Source organism: Bombus impatiens, unplaced genomic scaffold (genome assembly GCF_000188095.3).
Source record: "Bombus impatiens unplaced genomic scaffold, BIMP_2.2 scf_0044, whole genome shotgun sequence".
Classification (NCBI taxonomy): domain Eukaryota; kingdom Metazoa; phylum Arthropoda; class Insecta; order Hymenoptera; family Apidae; genus Bombus; species Bombus impatiens.
The window spans coordinates 1,941,981-1,962,943 of record NT_176463.1 but is presented as its reverse complement, the minus strand read 5'-3'; the positions used below and the strand labels follow the sequence as shown (position 1 = coordinate 1,962,943).

The 20,963-nt window shown below is 33.9% G+C and overlaps 3 protein-coding genes across 10 annotated transcripts; all 3 read right to left on the bottom strand.

The window, feature by feature from the left end:
* Positions 1-6,489: 6,489 nt before the first annotated feature.
* LOC112213650 lies at positions 6,490-7,119 on the bottom strand (the record flags this gene model as incomplete). Its single annotated transcript, XM_024370704.2, has 2 exons — positions 6,490-6,896; positions 6,961-7,119. Coding segments are annotated over 2 exons (228 nt in total), but the record flags the coding sequence as incomplete, so codon positions are not given.
* On the bottom strand, positions 7,114-8,909 carry LOC105681313. The gene is made up of 4 exons (XM_033323392.1): positions 8,457-8,909; positions 7,768-8,180; positions 7,359-7,458; positions 7,114-7,288 (listed from the first exon to the last, which is right to left on the bottom strand). The coding sequence occupies exons 1-4, from the start codon at positions 8,769-8,771 to the stop codon at positions 7,175-7,177; spliced, it is 942 nt and encodes a 313-aa protein (XP_033179283.1). The 5' UTR covers positions 8,772-8,909; the 3' UTR covers positions 7,114-7,174.
* A 2,689-nt stretch (positions 8,910-11,598) lies between these two features.
* Positions 11,599-20,963, bottom strand: LOC100747153 (protein trapped in endoderm-1). 8 transcript variants are annotated; one of them, XM_033323249.1, is made up of 7 exons: positions 20,441-20,963; positions 15,654-17,147; positions 15,357-15,407; positions 15,180-15,242; positions 14,821-15,026; positions 13,777-14,023; positions 11,599-13,009 (listed from the first exon to the last, which is right to left on the bottom strand). In XM_033323249.1, exons 5-7 carry the CDS (start codon positions 14,951-14,953, stop codon positions 12,361-12,363), a joined length of 1,029 nt encoding a protein of 342 aa, XP_033179140.1. In that variant the 5' UTR covers positions 14,954-15,026; positions 15,180-15,242; positions 15,357-15,407; positions 15,654-17,147; positions 20,441-20,963; the 3' UTR covers positions 11,599-12,360. The 8 variants fall into 8 exon arrangements, with proteins under 8 accessions (XP_033179140.1, XP_033179128.1, XP_024226303.1 ...); XM_033323237.1 differs by having other exon boundaries at positions 15,180-15,407; positions 20,441-20,494; positions 20,616-20,963; XM_024370535.2 differs by having other exon boundaries at positions 15,180-15,407.

Genomic DNA, 20,963 nt, shown 5'->3' with positions numbered 1-20,963 from the left:
TTCCACAGAATACTAATCCTAATTCTAAGATTAAATTCTAACATTTTCAGTGGGATGTTACAGTTGGTTTTGCTCTCGATTATGTCTTTAAAAGTTTGCCATTTGGTGGTTTTGTTGCATAGTGTCTCTGGATTGCTATAAAGTATTGGTTTGTTTCTGTATGTAATTATTATGGGTGTATTATCGGAGCTAAGCTCGAGGCTGGGTGTTATTTTCAGTTTATTTGCGTTTAGTCCCTTTGTAACTGCAAAATCGAGTAGGTCAGGTATTTTGCTCAGGTCTGTCGGCCAGTATGTCGGTCTTCCTGTGGTTAATTTATTGAGGTTATTGTTTCTAATGTAGTTTTCCAGGGTTCTACCTCGAGGTATAGTGATTCTTGATCCCCATAGTGTGTGCTTTGAGTTGTAGTCTCCCGCTGCGATATACTTGTCATCTAAGTGTTGAAAGTACTCTTCCCACATTTGTGTTGTCATTTCGTGTCGCGGTGGTACATATACTGCTGACAACTGGAAGTGGTTGCTGCTAGTTTGTACTGTAACGGTGGTTGCTTGGGTATATTCCTTTCTTGCTTACCTGCGTAAGTAATGTTTGATATCGTTTCTTATTATCGCTGCGGTCCCTTCATGTGCTTTTCCTGAGAGGTGTTTGGTATTATATATGGTGTAGTATGGTATTTTCATATAGCTTTTTGGAGTGAAGTGTGTTTCTGAAACAAGTAACATGTCTATATTGTTGTTATACAGGAATGTTTTAGTTTCTAGGGCCCGTTGTTGTAGGCCGTTTGAGTTCTAAGCTGCTGTTTTCAGCGTGTCCGTTTTTATTTTTTGCTTAGCATGTTTGTAAGGAGTTGTAACATGACTGTGATTTGTGGCGTTTGCTGTCTGAGAACTGCGTTTTGTTCACTTATCATTTTTATTAGCGTTTCGGTGTTTTTGATGGATTGTTTGAGCAATTCCTTGGTTTCTGTAGTGTCGTTGCTGTTATCACGTAATAAATGACGAGGTAATATATATAAAAAAAGGCGAACGAACAATAGCCCGTTCGTATACTTTATTCACAAGGCGAAGTTACACTTCAATGGCAAAGTACAGACTGACTTACTGACTAAAGGACTAGGATCTTTACCTCCTCACTATGATTCACATATCTCACGAGTGGGAATTCTCACCGCTATCGCATGACTAGGTGTTATATGCATACCCTGAGGTCGACGGATTCCTGGCTTCTGGGCGATGTTACACTGCCCACTTCGTAGAGTGAACTTAGTCCTCTAGGTTCTTGCGTTTCTTCAGAATCGATGGATGAAATTTGGCCTTGGGCGGTGTTGATAATTCAAAATTTACTCTTGATTCTCTTTCTGTTCCAGGTTGTGCAGGTAATTTCGGTGTGTAAATGTTTATAGGGGCGGAAGGTGTTGCAATACTAACGTTAGGTGTGTTACTAACAGTGTTATTCTTAATTTTGCAGCAAAATATGTGAATACATAATTTTGGCACTCTTATCTTATTAATCAGATACAAGCATATGAGTCCAATGGATATATATCCTATTATTTGCAACGTAGTGAGACCCCAAGTTTTAATGTGTGTTATTCTGTGCGAAAAAATTAATTGATTGGCTCTATCTTCTATTTGATTCAAGGTATCAGTATAACCGTTTAGGTTGCTCATTATTTTAGGAGTCTTTTCTAAGGTATCAAGCATTGAGGATAAATCTACGTCATTAGTTATATTTATAATTTTGATCTTAATATCGTAAGAAATGCTCTTGGGATTGCCACTGATTCTCATATGAAAATCCATATTCTCTATTGTCTCCATACAATATATCTACAGTTATTCTAGTTTTCAACAGAGAGGGCTGCTTCAGTTTGACAATTTGATGTCCTTTCTGAGCGACTATATAGAGTTCTATTGGTTTTTCTGGTATAGCTATGTAGCGATTTTCGTTTTTGAGTGGTATAAAAGTTATTTCTACGATCTTATAGACTGTGAATTTACAAAATCTCATGGTATTGTCTACACTAATTATTTCGGATGCGCATTCGTGTTTTGAACGTCTATCATGTATGGGTTGAATTTGTTTGCAAATATACAATTCGTGTTTGATTCGACATTGCTTGTTCAAATACATCTGGTCTACATCCATATAAGTTAATCCTGAGGTGAAAAATATCGGACGTTCGACTAATGGGGCGAGAAATGCTCCGTTCTTTTGAGTCGATATGGAGTATACCTGTTCTATTTCCCATTCTGAGTCAATTATTGTTGGAATTGAAATTTTAAAGAAGATCTTTTCGCTTTGGACAAACAGTGTGAGTGTAGAGACGTCTAAAATGTTTTGGAAATTATTTTCTTCTGGTGAAAATCCTTCATTTATGATGTGATTTCCTAAAGCCTTAGCGTATTGTTCTAAGAAAGTGTGATGATTTATAATCTGGGGGCTAATAATTCCTTGTTTTCCTAGTAAAATTAAATTGAATATTTCATCGAGTTGAAAGTGTAGATCTGACAAAGCGCTTTCTATAGAAATAATCTTGACTACTAGAAGTTCTCGCTTGTTTACTCGATGTGTTTCATTTTGTATGTTCGCGTTTACTTTTTCTAATTGTTTTAGGCTGTCGGTGTTTAGGATTGTCCTAATTAGAGCGGTTTGGTTAGCTACAATGGTTTTTAATTCGTTTCCTTCGCTAAATAGTTTGTCGATATTCTGGTTTACCAATTGTGAACCTTCAGAATCTAAGGTTCCGAAAAGTGTTTTGCTGATTCAACCTACAGCGTCTATCAATCCTCTCTTAACTCTAGAATGAGATAGTAATTTTAAATGTGTTCTTAGCGTTTTGACGTTATTAGACTTGTTGGTTAAGGAAAGTATCTCTGATTTTACTTGATATGAGGTGGTACAATGTTTTTGGGTCTCTTTTATGTGTTTTCCTAACGTATCGATGTGGTTAAATATATCGCTCTCATCTATTCCTATATGTACGTTAACTTTTTCATTATACAAATAGGCTTTAGATATTTTCTCGTGGAAAATTGCGTTATTTTCGATCGGTATTAATTCCAATCTGAGCATGAGGGTTGTGCATGAAATGAGCGTCCTGAGAAGTATGGTTTAATTCTGTTACCATGTATCTTCTTAATTTGGTTGTTGATTAAAATCTCGTAATAAGGAGTCATAGCTTTTTCGATGTGGTAAAGACCTAACCATTCATCGTCCAATTTATCTACGTTGTGATCATTATGTACAAGAACCGCGTCTCCTTTTTTAAATACCGTTTGTGTTTTCACGATTTCTCTTTGTTGGTCTCGCATGTAGCGTTTTCTACTTTGTTCAAGTGTTTGTCTAGCTAGTGTTTTGTATTTGTCCAATTGTTTTTGCCATAGTGCGAACATTTCTTCATACGTGTAGTTGGAGGTTCAGAATATTGAGGATGGGAGGTTAGCTTTTCGTCCAAAAGTTAGGTCAAATGTGAAAAACCGGTTGCATCGTGTATTGCTGTGTTATATCCTAAGTATATGAGGTTTAATACTTCGTCCCATTCTTTGTCTGAGTCGTTCAGACTTGTTCGTATCATGTCTTTTACCGTTGTGTGTGTTTTATGTTTTATTTTAAATGCTTCTTCGAACTTCGTCATGAGTTCGCTAACAATGTTCTGTCCTTGGTCTGTGTATAGTTTTAGGTGCTGAGAAGATGTAAATCTAATGATTCCATAAGACAAATATTATGGATTCGGTTGTTTGTGTCTTGAGAGGTGTTAATATCAGGTATTTGGTCAAATCATCATGAATAGAGAGTATATATTGGCTTTCTCGTTTAGTCTTTGGCATGGGACCAATTATATCCATTGCTACTTTTTCGTTTGGTTCAGTGGGAGTTTGAGGTATTACGGGAATTTCCTTCGCGCGGATTTTGACAAGTTTCTGCTACACAATTGCACATGCTACACAATTTTTTATAAATTTCTCTACTTTTGAGAACGAATGTGGGATTTCAAAATCGTTCTTTGATTTTTGCGTAAGTTTGCGGTACACCTAAGTGTCCTAAAACGTCGTTATGGTTTTCTTTTATAATCGCGTCAACTTGTTCGTCTGTTAAAATTTGAATCGGGTTGTATGCAAAGGTTATTTCTTCTATTTTGTCATTAACATATATCAAAAATGTTTTTATTCGTGCCTTTTCGATTTCATCGAAGTTTTTGTCTCCTAACCTGCCTAACTTTTTATGTTCTGTAGCTGATTCCATGATCCTCTTTAACCATTTTCATTTCTCTTTGTCATAGGGTCCTAAAGTTTCTTTTGTTATATGGAAGATGGATTTTTCGTTGGGAACTATCTTGAGTCGTTTAGGAAGTGTGTCGGTGTCTTGTTGCCATTTGCTATACTCGTCAAGGAGATTGTCTTCAGTCGTCAAATTGTTAATAGTTTGTCTCGAGAGTGCGTCAGCAGCCGTATTATCCTTTCCCTTGTGGTATTGTATTTCGTAATCGTATTCTTCTAGCTTTAATCTCCATCTAATCAGTTGTAATGAGGGATCTTTGCAGTTTTTAAGCCAAGTTAAAGCTTGGTGGTCGGTTCTTATGAGGAAATGTCTTCCTAGCAAATATTGTCTTAAACGTTTTACTACCCATACGATTGCAAGGAGTTCTTTTTCAGTGGTTGAATAATTTCTTTCGGGAGGATTTAGTGTTCTGGAGATGTAACAACAAGGATAGTCGCTTTGTGAAAGAACAGCGCCCATTCCTTCGTTAAAGGCGTCGGTTGCTAATGTAAATGTTTCGTTAAAGTTGGGGTATGTCAATACTGGGGCTTTGCATAATGCATCTTTGAGAGTTTGAAAGCTATCTTGTTGTTTGTCTGTTCAATGAAAGGGTATGTCTTTCTTTGTCAGGTCGGTCAGAGGTTTGACTATCTTCGAAAAGTTACGTATGAATTTTCTATAATATCCTGCTAGTCCTAAAAATGATTTTTAGTGGTTGAGTTTTTGGGAATTTTGAATTCTTTGACTGCTTCTATCTTTTTCGGGTTTGGTTTTATTCCCTCGTATGTGATAATATGTCCAAGGTATTCTAATTCTGGTTTTAAGAATTCACATTTGTCTGGTTGAATCTTTAGTCCTAATTCTCTTAATCTCTGTAATACAATGGCAAGGTTGTCGTTATGTTGTTGAATCGTACTTCCGAATATTATCATGTCGTCTAGATAAACGAAGCAATATTTATTTAATAAACCGCGAGGTGCTGTGTCCATTATGCGTTGAAATGTAGCTGGGGCGTTTTTTAATCCAAATGGCATTCGATTGTATTGAAAGTGTTCCTGAGGCGTACTAAAAGCTGTATATTTCTTTGACGTTACATCCATTGGTATTTGATGAAAACCAGAAGAGAGATCTAGTGCGGAAAAGAATTTCGCGTTTCCTAATTGTGAGAGTATATCATCAATGTTTGGCAAAGGGTACGCGTCTTGATCAATTAATTCGTTTAATTTACAGAAATCTTTCATTATGCGCCATTTTTGTTTTCCGGAGGCGTCCGATTTCTTGGGGACTACCCATACTGGACTATTGTATGGTGAGTCTGATTCTTCGATTATGTTTTTGTTTAACATTTCTTTGATTTATTTTTCGATTTCTAATTTGTGTGCTTCGGGTGGTCTGTAAGATTTTGTATTTATGATTTTGTTTTCCTTCAATGTGATGATATGTTTTGTTAAATCGGTGCATGGTAAAGTGTCTGTGTCTAAGTTGAATACGTCAATGTAGTGTAAGAGGATTTTTTCGATAGGAATGCGGAAGTTGTTTTCAATATGGCTTGTTCTAATTATGTTTTTGAATTTTTGAATTTGTTCGAGATCAACTTCATTAGAAAGATCGTTAGAAATTGGTATTGGTTACTCACCAGTATTGCAGAAGCATACTCGCGTTGGTCTCTTGTCCAGATAAATTGTTTCGACTTTGGTTTGTCCTGGAGAAATTACCTGTGGTGGCTGAAATAAGAATACATGATCGTTGAGTTGGATTTGGTCGTTTGTAATTTTGTATCGATAGTTTTCCAGCATTGATAACTCTATGATTCCGTTTTCAATTAGTGGGAAGTCGTCAGGTACTATGTAGAATTTGTTTCTTTTGTCACAGATTCTAAGGTAAATGTATTCGTCTGTCTCGTATTTGTCATTGTCCATAAAGAATGTTTTCTTGTCGTCTGTTAACGGAGTGGAAATGATTTTTGAGCGTTTGACTATGTTTATTCCGGCACCCGTGTCTATTAAATATCGCTTTAGTCCAAGTTTTGATCCGATGGTAATTTTGAGGAGTCTTCCAGTGATGGCGTTAATTCGTATCGTTGGTTCGCTTCTACTTCTTCCTCGGGATTCATATCTTCTTCGTCCGTCGTTATATGGTAATTTCTCGGTAACTGTTATTCAGTATAGGTCTGGGGTTGATATTTAATGGATTCACTCAGATCGAATTTTACTTTCTATATTTCACCACCTCGTACAAAACGTCTGAACACACCGGATGTATTTAGATAATTAACACGTGGTCGACTCCTAAGACAAAAGAGCATCGTTAGGAGTCGTACCAACTTAGCTCGTAGGATCATACCAACTTAACGTTTCTCAATAGTAACATAATCATGTTTGTAGAAAATAAAAGAAGAAAACTCCATTGCTGCAGTAAATTGGCCATCTGAATCTTTGTACGTCACATAACTTCTTCATATATGTATATCGTTTACATGAAAGACAAATTTTCATGAAGATTCTCATAGATACAATTTGCGATTACTTCCATGGATATCTTTCGTAATATATTTTCCTCCATAGAGCTTAAAGTGAAGATGGATCTCCGACCATAATACGCAGTGCGTTAAAGTACGATAAAGATGTGTATAGATACTAGAAGAGATAAGAAAATAATTAGTACCTAATCATGAATGCAAGAATGCAACAAACATACTACCTTCGCGTAATGAGACAGCGAAAGTTGCGGTACAACACCGCTGATCCCAATAGTTTCAAGTTTTTGAGATCTCAAAATAATGCGGAATACTTTCTTTTGCACGCTGATATCTCTCTTATACCAAGCCGTGTCGTAAATGCTTGTAGCAACTCTCGCACTCTACGATAAAATGAAATTCATCGTTTCACGCTGTTAATTGAAATATGCACTATGATTATTTCATTACCATACGCATCATTCCATCGGCTGGCCAAGCGTACATGAAAAGTTCCACGCTGGCACTGAACACTACGATAGCGTATAGAGTTTTCAAAATTAACGGTTGGTTCTATATAAAATTTCGAAACCATCATTTATATATTCAACTATCGTACTTAAAGTAAGAAACGTTTACTTACTGCGATTAAGTTTAAGCTACCAAAAATCACGGCGATAGTAGTTGTTGCGATTGTCGCCAGAACTAGATACTTTATAGATAAGCGAATTTCTTTCGTATACCTAAATATGTATATCGAAGTTATGCAAATTATGTATTATTACACACAATATTTTTAATTAACACGGAAACTGTGCTACTAACAAAAAGTAAATACTGGTCAAATAACTTGGTCTTAATAATTACAGAGTACATGAAAATCAAGTAACTCGAATTGAAGATCAAGTTCCTTGCTCAAATTCGAGTAACTTGACTAATCTAAACGGGGCTTTATAGATATAGTTGAATGATTATTCTAACGCGTAACAGACGCATCGTATAGTATTATATTTGACAGTCATTTCAACATAAAATAGTTTGTAATATTATACCTTAAAAGTTCAATATGTTTCTGTATGCAGACATTGAGCTCACTGTTATTCTTCGCGTTGCGTAATTGGATTCCTAAAAGCTCGAACCTGGCAGTTGCGTATCGTAAAAGAAGAGCAACTTGAGTATCGATGCCCATACCTGACGATGCTTGGAAACCAACCAACGATTGATGGAAGAAAACTAGACTATTATATGGTTGGTGCTTCACTGAAAACGGATATATCGCATGCGTGGGAAACGTTTGAGCCGAGTATAATGGGCCACATATGACGAAAGCCGTGGTTATGAAAGACCATAGTATGTAAATGCAATGGAAATATTTATATTTATCCACGTATCGCTCCAGGACCATTCTTTCCGTTTTTGTGGCGTGCTTGCAGAAATTTTCCATATCGAAGTACAACATCTGAAATTATTTTACCGACAACGCTTAATTAAAATATTTTAATCGATCCTCTATTTATTATTATTATATATCATTACATATTATTAGGAATTATGATTACATTATTACATTTCTCTTGCTTTGATTTGAAAGTTGGAAACCAATAATTGCTACGAATAGATAATAAAATAAAGTGATACGGCGATACGTGAGTAAAATAAAATTCAAAGAATATAAATACACAGGAATGTCATACTCAAGCAGCTACGGAAAATAAAAAATTTTATTTGTGCTTTATCCGAAAAAGAATAATCGACTTACTTGAAAACGTCTCTGCTGCAAACGGCATATTATCATTTTGATTACCACTTGAGCAACAGCCGAGGCAAGACTCACTGTTTTTCCAAGAATAATAGGACTTTTGTAGTACTCGTAAATCGCGACCAACAATGGTAAGAATAACGCCACAGAACTAGCAAACGCCGTGCACCATAATGTATTAAATAACAGAAGTCGATTTTTAGTTGTCAAAGGGGAAGGCGGCCAGGAACACGTCAAAGCGACGCTGAGTTTCGTGAAGAAAATCGCTCTCTCTAACTGTACAACTCGTTTTCCCATCTTGTTTTTACGTCGACTACGTGTATATTAAAAAGACGTTAGTACGGTACACTAGGTGTTCTATTCTAGCTTTACCGTCTAAGTATTCTATTATTTTTCACGTGGAGACCAGTAATTCACGAAGGGTAAGAATGTAATGCGAACGGTACTTTGCAATCAAAGTACATACACACATACACAAATAGGGTACTTGTACCATAAAAGCTTGCTGTATTTTTTAACACGTTGCAAAATATAAAGTATTGTCGGTTGATGATGTTCAATGTTACTATCAGTTTAGAATGGTATCGTACTTTTCTTCGTATTCCATCAAACGGGACATTAATAATGCACGATAAATAACACGCAGCTTGTATACCATGTAATCAAGATTCGTCGATGAGTGTAATTATTTTACTGCTTCGTAAAAATACAACGTGTACTTCGAATATGTAGAATCAACGAAATAATAACTGTTTCTTAGACGATGCCTATTTCCAGTTATCAAAGAGAAGCTACAGACAGGTATGCATGGAAAGTGTTCTGCAGTGTACTACAAACTATATGAGTTAAGTGATAGATATGTAACGATAGCTAGCAGTAATGAAAGAGTTTAATGTCTTGTAGACTTACATCTTGGTAGAAGTTTGCTTGGATATAAATTGTAAAAAGATCCCGAAAAGTCTATGATTATTATACATTCAAATAACACTGATAAACAAATTTGAATTTTTTTCCGATTTTGTAACCTTTGATACACGATGCTTCTAAATATTTGTGAGTTGAATACAGATTTCTTCAAATTGCAAATTTTCAAGTTTGAAAATGTTTTGTGCTTTTACTGTAGCTCCTATTCAATTGCTATTGAAACGAAAAAATTTTGTGGACTTTTCCAAGTAAAATGGTATACATTAGAAAAATTTGTGTTCCAAATGATATTAGAAAGTGCTATCATGTTTCGTTTCTAATATTAAAGTCAAATAATTTGGCAAAATATGCGGCGACGGCGACAGTGATACTCAATGCTGACGACTAACAATCGCATACGTATAATATAAAGCGGTTCCGTCGTGCCGAGCGGAAGACAAAGCATATAATGTTACTAACTGAAAAGTGAAAATCGTTTTATTGCAACGTATTCTACTCATCACGAAGAACGAAAGTATTAAACCAACCATAGGTCATAAATGACCCCGTTTTCTGGAAGAAAATGTTACAGTTTTAATAATTTTCAAACTGGCTTTATTACAATGTATTTACATTTATATTCACATTTAATAAGAAAGTAGCATGCTATTTACAAAGCAATGAAATCAAGAGTATCAGAATATGGGAATAATGGGAGATCTCTGCGTTCACAAGATATTCCATGACAATGCGATTTTCAGCGGCTAAGTTAACAACTAAGTGATCAGGAATTAGTATTGTATACAAATAACTATGCATTCGACGAAGATTTTGTCATTGAGTGCTACATAAGTTGCAATGGATTCTGCACTTTTTATAACGTATTATTATTATCAACATGTATTATTTACGGATGAAAGTTTATGGACGAAATGCCTGGATTTGAACTTAAAGAAATTTACATGCAATGTTTGATGGATTTAACCACGAATGATTCGCTATAAACGTATGGGCAGGAATTATTGGATATTATATTATTGGCTGTATCTTTTTACTTACATCAATTACAAGTGCAATATATTTGTGACTTCTACGCTCATACCTTTTAACTGAATTATGCGAAATTATACCACGCCAGAGTTGTCATTTCATCCATTGTATGCACTCTGGTATACGCCTTCATCTCACTATAGTCAATCGGTACGACAATTGTTAAACAAAATGTTTGGATAAAACGCAAACCTGTTCCTCACATGGCGGATCTAGGGCAATAATATCTACATGCAAATAAATCTACGTTCTGACTGCAGAATGTAGACATATTGTGAATAAAGCCATTTAAAAATTATTAAAACTTTAACATTCTTTTCCCTGATAAATAGAATATACTACAATAAAAAAAATGCTGACCTTGAAAATCATGCTCAAAGTCAATTTTGCACGAACTTTTTTTATCAATTTCTATCAATCCAGAGGTGTAAAATTACGCTACGATGGTTTTTATATTTCATTTCTACAAAACCTGTATAAGAATCAGTTATTGAGTTTTGAACTGAGAGTGTGATATTAAAGGTTGCTTATAATTGAGAATTTATTTACAAATTTATATCTTAGGTGGGTAAATTCTCGTACGTGAAAAGCATATGGGTAAAATGTGGTTAAAGTAGGTCTCCATACGCAGCAACCTCCACATGGTGAGACCTGTGCAATCGATATTATTTGATATTTAATTACTATTTTCATTACAGGTGATGCAATTTTAAATTATATAGCAAATGATACAATTTGATTGGTTGCGAGCGCGATTACGTTTTTATTCAACTTTAATTCTAATCACCAGAAATGGAATTGAACATCGAAGGTTCTGTACTCTGTCGATGGTTGAATCTCATTCTGCGCTCAATCGGTAATGTTGGAAATGACACAAAATAGTAGAGTAGGATAAAAAGATTTATTAGGTAATACACCTATGCTATATCTAGGTTTTCGTGTAGACATTATCTACAAATAATAAATCATTGTCGATAGATAAAATGAGATAAACTGGAATTATACAAAGTTTTACTATTAAACTTTAAAATCGAACAAGAAGTAGAGAAAGTATTATAATATTGTAATTTCTATATTACTTAATATGTATATATAAAATTTATTGGTTTTTGCTTTATTTCATAGATCAGACTTTACAGAAATTATTATAACTAGAAAATACGACACAACGTATTTCATTCTAAATAGTATTATTTATCATAACTTATTTCCTATAATATATTTACACAGAATATTAGTGTGAGATTTTATGCTTTGTACATGTGCTTCTCAGTATCGCATACACAGAAATCTTGTAAATGAAAAAATTATAATTTAACGTTACTACGCTAATTAGTTTCGCAACAATTGATCTAGCAAGTATAATACTTGTATTATGTTTTTCAATCTTTATGTTACTTTTGTTATTAACATAAGCATAAAGAAGCAATATTAATATTAATGTACAGATACAATTGTTTGCAATATGAAGTTAAGTTACAAAAATCATTATTTAAATTTATCCTAATAAATGCCCAACGAAATAAAACTAAGCTGAATTATTTGTAATAATTACGTACACTTATTGCTCCTCGCAAGGATTTGTTTATCCGCATTCCTCAAAAGATAAATTAATCGAGAGAAGTTTCACTATAGATAATTGAAACATAAACTTCTTTTTTAATAAAATATACAGCTTTGGTCAAAGTACTTATTCTACTATTCTTACTGTCTACTTTAAAATTTTTAAACATCTTTCACTTGTTTCGCTTTTACCATTAACCGTTTTAGATAATTTAGATGTCACGAAAATACCTTTAGAATATTTTTATTACGCAAATTTCGAATAATTTTCAATATACCTATGTCGTGATATTTATTAGTACCTAAGTAGATAAAAAAAGGTCTTTCAGACAACAATAAACCGTCTATTGGAATATAAAGTTATTGAATTTTAAGTGGCTTGAGGTGACGATACTTTACTCGAATGAGAATGCGTCGGTTTCGGTCCAGTGGTCGGTAGTTTGCTAGAAACTGGACACAAAAGTTGCTTATAGGCTTCTCTGTACAGCTTGTTAGTGCCAGCATAGATGAAAGGATTAATTACAGAGGAGGCCCACGCAAGTACAGAACCTATCACATGGAAAACCGGGACTTTTATTTTGTCATCGATCACGTTGACCAGCATCAGTGGCATGAAACACAGAAGGAAACACAAAAATATGGTCAACATCAATCTGGTCACTCTGGAATCCTCTCTTCGTTGAAATCCTCCAGTTTTCCTCCTGGAGGCTCCAGTATGAGCCTCCAGATTCTTTCTGCTCTTTCTTACACGCCAATAAATGCAAAGATAAGATACGCTTATTACCACGCAAGGCACGACAAATCCTAGAACGAACAAGAATTTCTTTGGACTCGCACCATTCTTCTTTAGAATCGTACAGGAAAATGTAGATGGTTCTAAGCCGAGTGTCCCCCACAAACCGAGTAATGGTGGCAAAAGTAGGGAGAAACTCAGCGTCCAAATGGCGATCAGCATTAGAATAATCCGTTGCGTGGTGTATAATTGAGCGTATATCTCTGATCTCGAGATCAGTATATACCTGAAATTTATCGATTAATCAGTTTTACATTTAGAGTTCCTTTCCCAATAATTTATTATTTATTTATTTGAGCTATTGCAATTGTTACTAGAAGCGGATTTATTCTAACACTTTGGCAATATACTAGAGTCCCTTATATTTATAGAAAAAAGAATATCGATGTTAATGCAGTTAGTATCTGTTCATAATTTGGCGGACTAAAAATCACAGTGATGTAAGCGAAAATTTTGATTTTCATTTCATTTTTCATCTCAATTCTTAAGAGTATCGTTCCTTTAATTTCATAATTACTTACGAATTTAGAACTTTATTCTCTACTACGATACGTTTCCATGGTTTAGAAGAAATATGATAAATTTTATATTATAGTAGATGCGAAACATTATTTTGAAAAAAATATCAGCAGACAGACTTGTGTCTTTAAAACATTTTTTCAACGAATAGTTGTAATTTTTTAATAAAGGTATCGATGCAAATTCAATGAGGCCGATAATTTAATACAATATCAGGAGCAGCTGTTGGTATTGGATTTATCATGCGTACATTTGATCCTATTCAGATGAGCAATAAACGATTAAGTTCCACAGAAGTATGCTGACTTTGTAAAATCAATAGTATAATTCGTCAGCATATCTCAAAATAAACTGAACCAAGCACTTTGTCGAGACCAGGTGTCTCGTTATACGCCAAAGTATTAGAAATAATAGAATAATTCTTAATATGCTCTAAGTCTATAACGAATATGATTAAAGCTATTTTATACAAACCGATTGATCGTAATCGCCACCATACTAAGCAGAGACACTGCTACATTCCCATAAAAGAAGAGCGGAAATATTTTGCATAGGGTTTCACCCAGTACCCACGCCTCCTTCAAATATCTGCTCGCAGTTAATGGTAAATTTACGGCAGAGAAAATCAAGTCTGAAATACTAAGACTTATCACAAATGCGGTCGTAGCATGCCGTCTCAGCCTTGTATATCTTAACAGTGCTATCACCGTTACCAAATTACCTAAAATGTAAGAAAATGTTAAGAAATGTAAAAAGGGTAAAGTGGAAGCTATAAGTATTCATTTTTAAGAATTTCATTCAGAGATAAATGATTAATTCGATTATTATGAAATTATTCGATTATTATAAATGATTATTCGAATTTTAGTTCAACGCTCTGTCATTCTCAAACATGTGAATAGTATTGTGTTTAAAAAGATATACAGAGAAATTTAACAACGAATTTCTGAAAGTATTTCTTCAAAATAATTCTCCTGATTGCAACTGAAACATTGCCACCATAAAGAGAGTGCAGAAGCAAGTGAACAATTGAAAAAGGAGATATTAATCGGTCTAATTCTTGACACTCTCTGGCATAAATTAGGGGCGTTAATAAGTCATAAACCGAGAAATGCCACCCATGGGTCAACGAGAACTTAACCATAGAATTTAAACGTCCAATTAAGGGTTTATCCATTATGAACTTACATCTGTATGCTATTTTCTTCGTATACTATAACAAATATTTCTGGAGCTTCTTCCAACAATAGAATCTTTAAAATAAATTTTTCAAACTTTTACGAACGTTATGATCAAATTTAATCTTTGCTCTAAATCGTATTTCATAAACTTATGAATGACTTAATTTTCTGTATCTTCCATATTTGATTAATTAATTTTGTAATTTCGTTGCAGCTTTTCTATTTATAGTTTGTGACAAAGAGTAATGTATACGCAATTACGATAAGGTAATTTTTAAAGAACCTCATTCATGATCACACATATTACAAGCGTAAAGTTGAAGAAACTGGATTTTACCCGCAACTCCGACGATGCTAAAAATTATCGCACAAATCGCAGCTGCCATAGTAACTGATCGTGGAAAATGCTTGAGGCTCCCATCTCCGGATTCGAGATCAAAAATTGTGCCGTTTGTTAGAGAATCGTCCATTTTGTATCGTGTTCATATACTCCTTCGTTGTGACATGTTTTCAATAAGTGAAATGCAAGATGGAATGAACACGCTTTAAAAAAAGGAAATGATGTCATTAAAGAACACTTGAGCTTAATAATGGCAAGATATTTACAATATACTCTGATCGTTGTATACGACGTATACGTATATATAAAATTCTAAGTAATTTTTTAGATTTGAGTTAAATATATATCGTACTTACGTGTCGGTATCAATATTAGTCATCGTATCTTCACGTAAAATCACAACGTCTCGATTCTCTTCTCTTTAAAATTCATAATCCAATTATGCACTTGGAAATTTTTGTACGAGATTCCATTTACGTCGTACTCAATATTTTCAGCATCGCTGCATAAAAATACGTAAAACAAATATTTACCAGTCAGGAATTTTCCAATGGTTTCCATTGACTCCATAAAAAGTACCTCCTCTAAAACAGAAGCAACCACGTACTGTGATTAAATTTATTATCCATAATTAATAGAAATTCTCCATTTATTAATCAAGATGAATAACAACAAATTTTTGATCGAATCATTTTCAAGCGAATAGCACTTCTCATAACTGCAAAACTTTCCTTCGTTACAACATCAATCCTTTTCTTATCTTTATACACGAATTAAAAAGATCCATACGGTATCAGAAAACAAATTAGTTTCATTTATTTAAAACATACTAGCGTTACGTTTCCACGGACAAGATCCCTTTATTCAGCAATTCGGAAACGGAAAACGAAATCTGAAAATCCAACGATCCGATTAGCCACAACATCTCTTATTATTCGAACGACACACAAGTGCCACTCTCGATTTGCATATGCATTCGACGATACAGTCGTTGCTCCGACGCCCTCGACAGTGTCTGGAACGATAAAACGCACGAGGGTTCCTTATCCGAGGCAAACCATTCAAATATGATTCTCTCTACGCGTTTCGTCTTCTTTTTGCTCGTTAGTTAGCAGCTTCGTTAACTCGCTCTATTCGTATCGTTCGTCGATTTTCTTGCCATCTCTGTGGCGATGTCAAAAAAACGGGACGAGAGAATCCTTTAGACGTTGACCTCGAGGAAAGAATTTCCTCTTATAGCCCTTTCGTCTCTCAGGCGGGATTTCAACTTGTTGCGACAGCCGCCTTCTACTCCGAACTATCAAAGTCCGATGAACTTCGACCTTGTCTTATTGAAAATAATTGATTTTCGCCGCTTTCTCGGAAATAATGTCGACGCGTTTCCTCTGATACGATACGCTCGTATTCGTCGATAATCACTTTCTTCTTGGTCTTGAGAAACGCTTTCGTAATGTTGAAAAGCAGTCGGCGAACGTATTGAAAATCTCGAATCGTTCTTAATTTTTAATTTGTCCTAATAGTCTTACAAATCCAGAATTAAGTATTTTTAAATGAATTAATATCGTAATAGCGACCTGTCAATTCCTTCGTTCGGCATCATCGCTTTCACGATTTTGGCTTGATTAAGCAAATGCAATCGTGATTGAAAAGATAATCGCTCGAAGATAGCTATTTTAGAATATTTTCAGCCATCTATGTAGTTTTAATTTCTCACTCCTTCCTTCCCTTTTCATATCAAATCACTATCGATAACGCTTCACAAAGGGTCGCATTCAGTTCAAATGCCTGTTGTTCAGTAGCACACTTTATTTCACTATTCCATCCTTCACTACCAAAACAGCTTCGACGTACACGATAACATGTTATCCTAATTCTATAACCTTCATTTGCTCAACCAATCGTAACTCGACTATTTATATGATCTTCATTAATTGTTCACAAAAATATCTAAGTAAAAACAACTGTCGTTTAGAATTAACAAAAAAGAAAACTATTTGTCATATATAGTATTGATATTATTTTATGAAATTCTAAAGCACATTTTGTCCATAAAAAGAAACTTGTACAATTATAATTTACTGCAATTTTCCGGCAATTCTTCGAGACAAGAACACTTGTTGAGTCTTGTAGTCTAGCTGGCACAACGAACATTCGTCGACTGACCAACTTGGTCGACGTATTACTCCCCTTTTACACGAGGAATACACGAGGTCTCCTTATCTGCCACTTCTTTCATTTAACTCTCTCGCTTCCTCCGCCGCTGCCTTTTTTCGGCTGTTTCGTATTCCGCTCTCCGAACCCTTGCCTCTTTCACTCGAGTACCACTGCCGCCAAGGAATCATAATTAATTAATCTCTCTTTGGAGATCATTGTTAAGTACAAGCATCGTTCAAGTACAATCGAGCGAAATGATACTACTCCTCGAGCTATGCTGGCCGTCGCGTCGTGTCGTGAGAATTCTCGGATCCTTATTCTGCACCTTTCAAACGATTTCTCTTCCATAGCAACGGAATTCTTCCGATTTGCATATTCCACATTCTATTATTTTTTATTTCGATAGTTAAGCTTCGCATACTTTATTATTAGACAGCAAATCCGTATGCAAATTCATATTCTCATAAACACATCTAAAAGCTAGAACCTAGGTACAGATTTGTTTCACCTACTAGATATTATAACGAATGTTATATTGAATATTTTATATATTTCTGTGTATTATGTACATTCTATGCGTCTCAGCATCTACGAATTCTCCATAGATGCATAAAAGTCCGCTATCTATTTATTATTCATTCTCTCCGTTTACTTTTTTCTTTTGGGGGGGGGGGATTATATGTGAAATTTAAAGATATGCTTATAATAGGTCAGAACTAAATTTAATATAAAGAATGAATATTTAACTTTTAACTTTTCAATTTTCTCATTAGCTGTTATTTCTATGCTAATGAAACAAAGCATTCAATTTGATCTTCATCATATACAATGTGAAGGTAAAAATTGTGAATGGAAACACTATATTATGCAGAGGTGGAAAAATTACTACCTACGAGTAGACATTTCACTTGTGTTCTATCTAATCTGCTAAAATTGCTTCCTTAGGAGTCTGCGTAGATTGCGTAGGTTTAATAGTCTGTTAAAATTAGCATATTGTCTGATAGAAAATAATAACTTCGAAATCAAATTTGTATAGAATTTAAGACATTCGTAAGATCCTATTTATTTAATATATAATAATATGATCGATACGAAATTCCGGATATTCTTCCTTTCTATAAAATTTTTGTTTTACAAAAATTTGTTTGTGTATAGATAGTTATAAATATATAATGGGAAAAGTAGTACAACAAACGTCATAGTAAAACTTGATGTTTCAATTCATTTCCTTTCTGTTGCCATCGCCGATTCACGAACATGACGCGATGACTACATTATTGTGTAATAGAAAAGTAATGTAAAAAATAAAAAAGAATGTAAAATTACAAAGTGAATCATTTAAATGTTTCGATTGTTCGTGTTAAAGGAAAACAAGAATGTTTTAATTGTATAAAATAAATGTGGATCTTTTTTTAAAAATCAATACTACGTACGAACATTACGTAAAAAGATAATACGTAAATAGCTAAACAGGGAATGATATTCATAAATTTAGAGAAGTTTTTTTATAAAAAAAGATCTTTAACGTCACGAGGGTAGATAATAGCGATATGAATTTCTCTCTTCTATTTGATGAATATATATGTTGGTGAAGTCAATTTCTTTAATTTTGCTCTGCTATCCGTTTTACATTCATCTTCTTTAGTATTATTTACACCTCATGATTGAAACTTCATATATGATTTAAACCACATCTTCCTTTACTTTGCAGTACTTCCGCTTTGAATAGCAGCAAAACTCTGAACACTCAACACATACACTCTTCGCCAAAAAGATAGCCCAGGTGTACTATTTCTCAATGACGCGTGTAAAGTTTTTCGTCTGTAACGTATAATATCAAAACATTATGAGCTCAGAATATGCGGTTCGTTGAAAATAATTAAAAATATTATGAGATTTAGTGTGTAACAAAAAGAATTGTTTTATTTTAAGAACGAAATGATAGCACATGTACAATAAGAAAATAATAATCAACATAAATTGTAACTAACAATAATTACTTATCAAACATATATACTTATTTAATAATGGGTACATTCCCCTTTATTTCCTATTACTTCTATTGTACGATTTGGTATCGATTTATATAGTTCCAATAATATTATAGTTTCAATAATATTAATGTCCGGGGAGCGTGCAGGCCACGGCAAAATAGATATATTATTTTCATTAAAATATGATTGAACTAATCTTGATGTGTATACAGATGCAGTATCTTCCTAAAAGATGTAATCAGGTCCAGAAACGCGTTCTGCACGATTATTTATTTGTTCTTTGATTAAATTTATGTATCGGACACTATTCATTCTCCCAACGATGAACTTGATACTTGTCTTGTCGAAACAACGGATGCCGGTCCAAACGATCACGCTGACTGCTCCCATTTGTCGTCGAATTACTGATATTGTCTCTTTTCGTATATCATAAAAATAATATTGGAACCCATCAGGACCATCCAAGTTGAATCTTTTTTTGTGTAAATAGTACCCTTCCCTATTTCTTTTTCCAATGCACTCTTTTTTTTGCAAAGCGTAAACGTTGTACTTTGTGTTTCGTTGTTAACGAAGGTTTCTTTTTCAATTTTAGCCTCTTAATATTTTTGGAAAATAGATAAAGGATAATAGAACTCGACGAACACTTGAAACACTAGCACTAACACTAGATTTTTCCATTATTTGTTTCATTGTTAACTGCGAGTTGGAAGCTACACCCAAAATTGCTCGCTTATCACGATCGGATAACGATGACGGCCGACCAGTACTTTTCTTTTTGCCATAATCTTCAACATTTTTAAAGAAATCGTTATCATTTCGACCTTAGTATGGAACAGTTATTCTTTGTTGTATACAAACATCTACGACATTGTGACTTATTTCCAGCAAGCCGCATATTCTAAGCTCATAATGTTTTGATATTATACGTTACAGACGAAAAACTTTACACGCGTTATTGAGAAATTAAAGATAACATCTGGGCTATCTTTTTGGCAAGGAGATAAGAAATCCAGTTTAGAAAAGGTAAACTGTGAAAAAATGAGACATAAAAATTATTTCCAGCATCTACAACGTACATTCAGATCAAACAATATCTAAATAAATTGTTTCCTATTCGTTTATACAAATAAATGATAAAAAATTATTTAAATTTAAGAAATGTTTTACATCTTTCAAATGAAACATTGCTATATAAATGTAAATTAAAAATTGTATGTATTGAATAGTAACTATTTTCCTTGATAAAAATATTTTTTTATATATTGATGAATATACTTCTTTTTACAAATAGTCTAAAGAAAAAGATTACGTAAATTACGAGTCTCAACATAACAAATATTGCGACAATCTATTTACAAGTCTTCGGCATTTATCTTTTTACAAATAGTCTAAAGAAAAACATTACGTAAATTACGAGTCTCAACATAACAAATATTGCGACAATATATTTATAAGTCTTCGGCATTTACCTCAAATCAGAATCACCAATTCTTCAGTAGCATTTTTCTCGATTACAATCCGTCCTTCGATAACCACAAAACGAAAGTCCACGTTTAATTTTTCGAACTTAAGATCCTTCTACTATATCTAATATTACTTTAATTGAATAATTAAATAATAATTAATTACTACTTTAAATCCTACTTTAATTAATCGAAGCACAACTACATTCTTTTTCACATAGAACTACGAGTCACATCACATTCACATTTCTCTTTTTCCATAAATCAATTTACTTCAACGTAAAGGAAGAAACATGTAACATAAATGCAATGACAAAAATTGGAAGGGAATTATTTCTTTGAATTATTAAAGTCTTGCTTTTTAACTGTTGTTATTGCGTTGAAAGTTTCACCCTGTAAACGACTCGGTTGAAAACACGATCACTAAAGTTCCAAGCTTTATGGTTAGTTCGTTCCTCGCGGCACGCGTTTCACATACTGACGGTTGTTCCTTATAGTGAGATCGGACTGATGGCGAAATAGTCTAGGG

What these genes read in the sequence shown, in the direction of transcription:
- LOC105681313 (XM_033323392.1), bottom strand. Translation starts at nt 8,771, where the DNA reads ATGGGAAAACGAGTTGTACAGTTAGAGAGAGCGATTTTCTTCACGAAA. An exon ending in AAGTAAGTCGATTATTCTTT is followed by an intron (nt 8,181 to 8,456) that starts TTCGGATAAAGC and finishes TCGGTAAAATAA; the next exon opens with TTTCAGATGTTGTACTTCGA. An exon ending in GTAGCTTAAACTTAATCGCA is followed by an intron (nt 7,289 to 7,358) that starts GTAAGTAAACGT and finishes AATTTTATATAG; the next exon opens with AACCAACCGTTAATTTTGAA.
- LOC100747153 (XM_024370535.2), bottom strand. Translation starts at nt 14,953, where the DNA reads ATGGACGATTCTCTAACAAACGGCACAATTTTTGATCTCGAATCCGGA. An exon ending in TAGCATCGTCGGAGTTGCGG is followed by an intron (nt 14,024 to 14,820) that starts GTAAAATCCAGT and finishes CTTACATTTTAG; the next exon opens with GTAATTTGGTAACGGTGATA. An exon ending in GTGGCGATTACGATCAATCG is followed by an intron (nt 13,010 to 13,776) that starts GTTTGTATAAAA and finishes GATAAATTTCAG; the next exon opens with GTATATACTGATCTCGAGAT.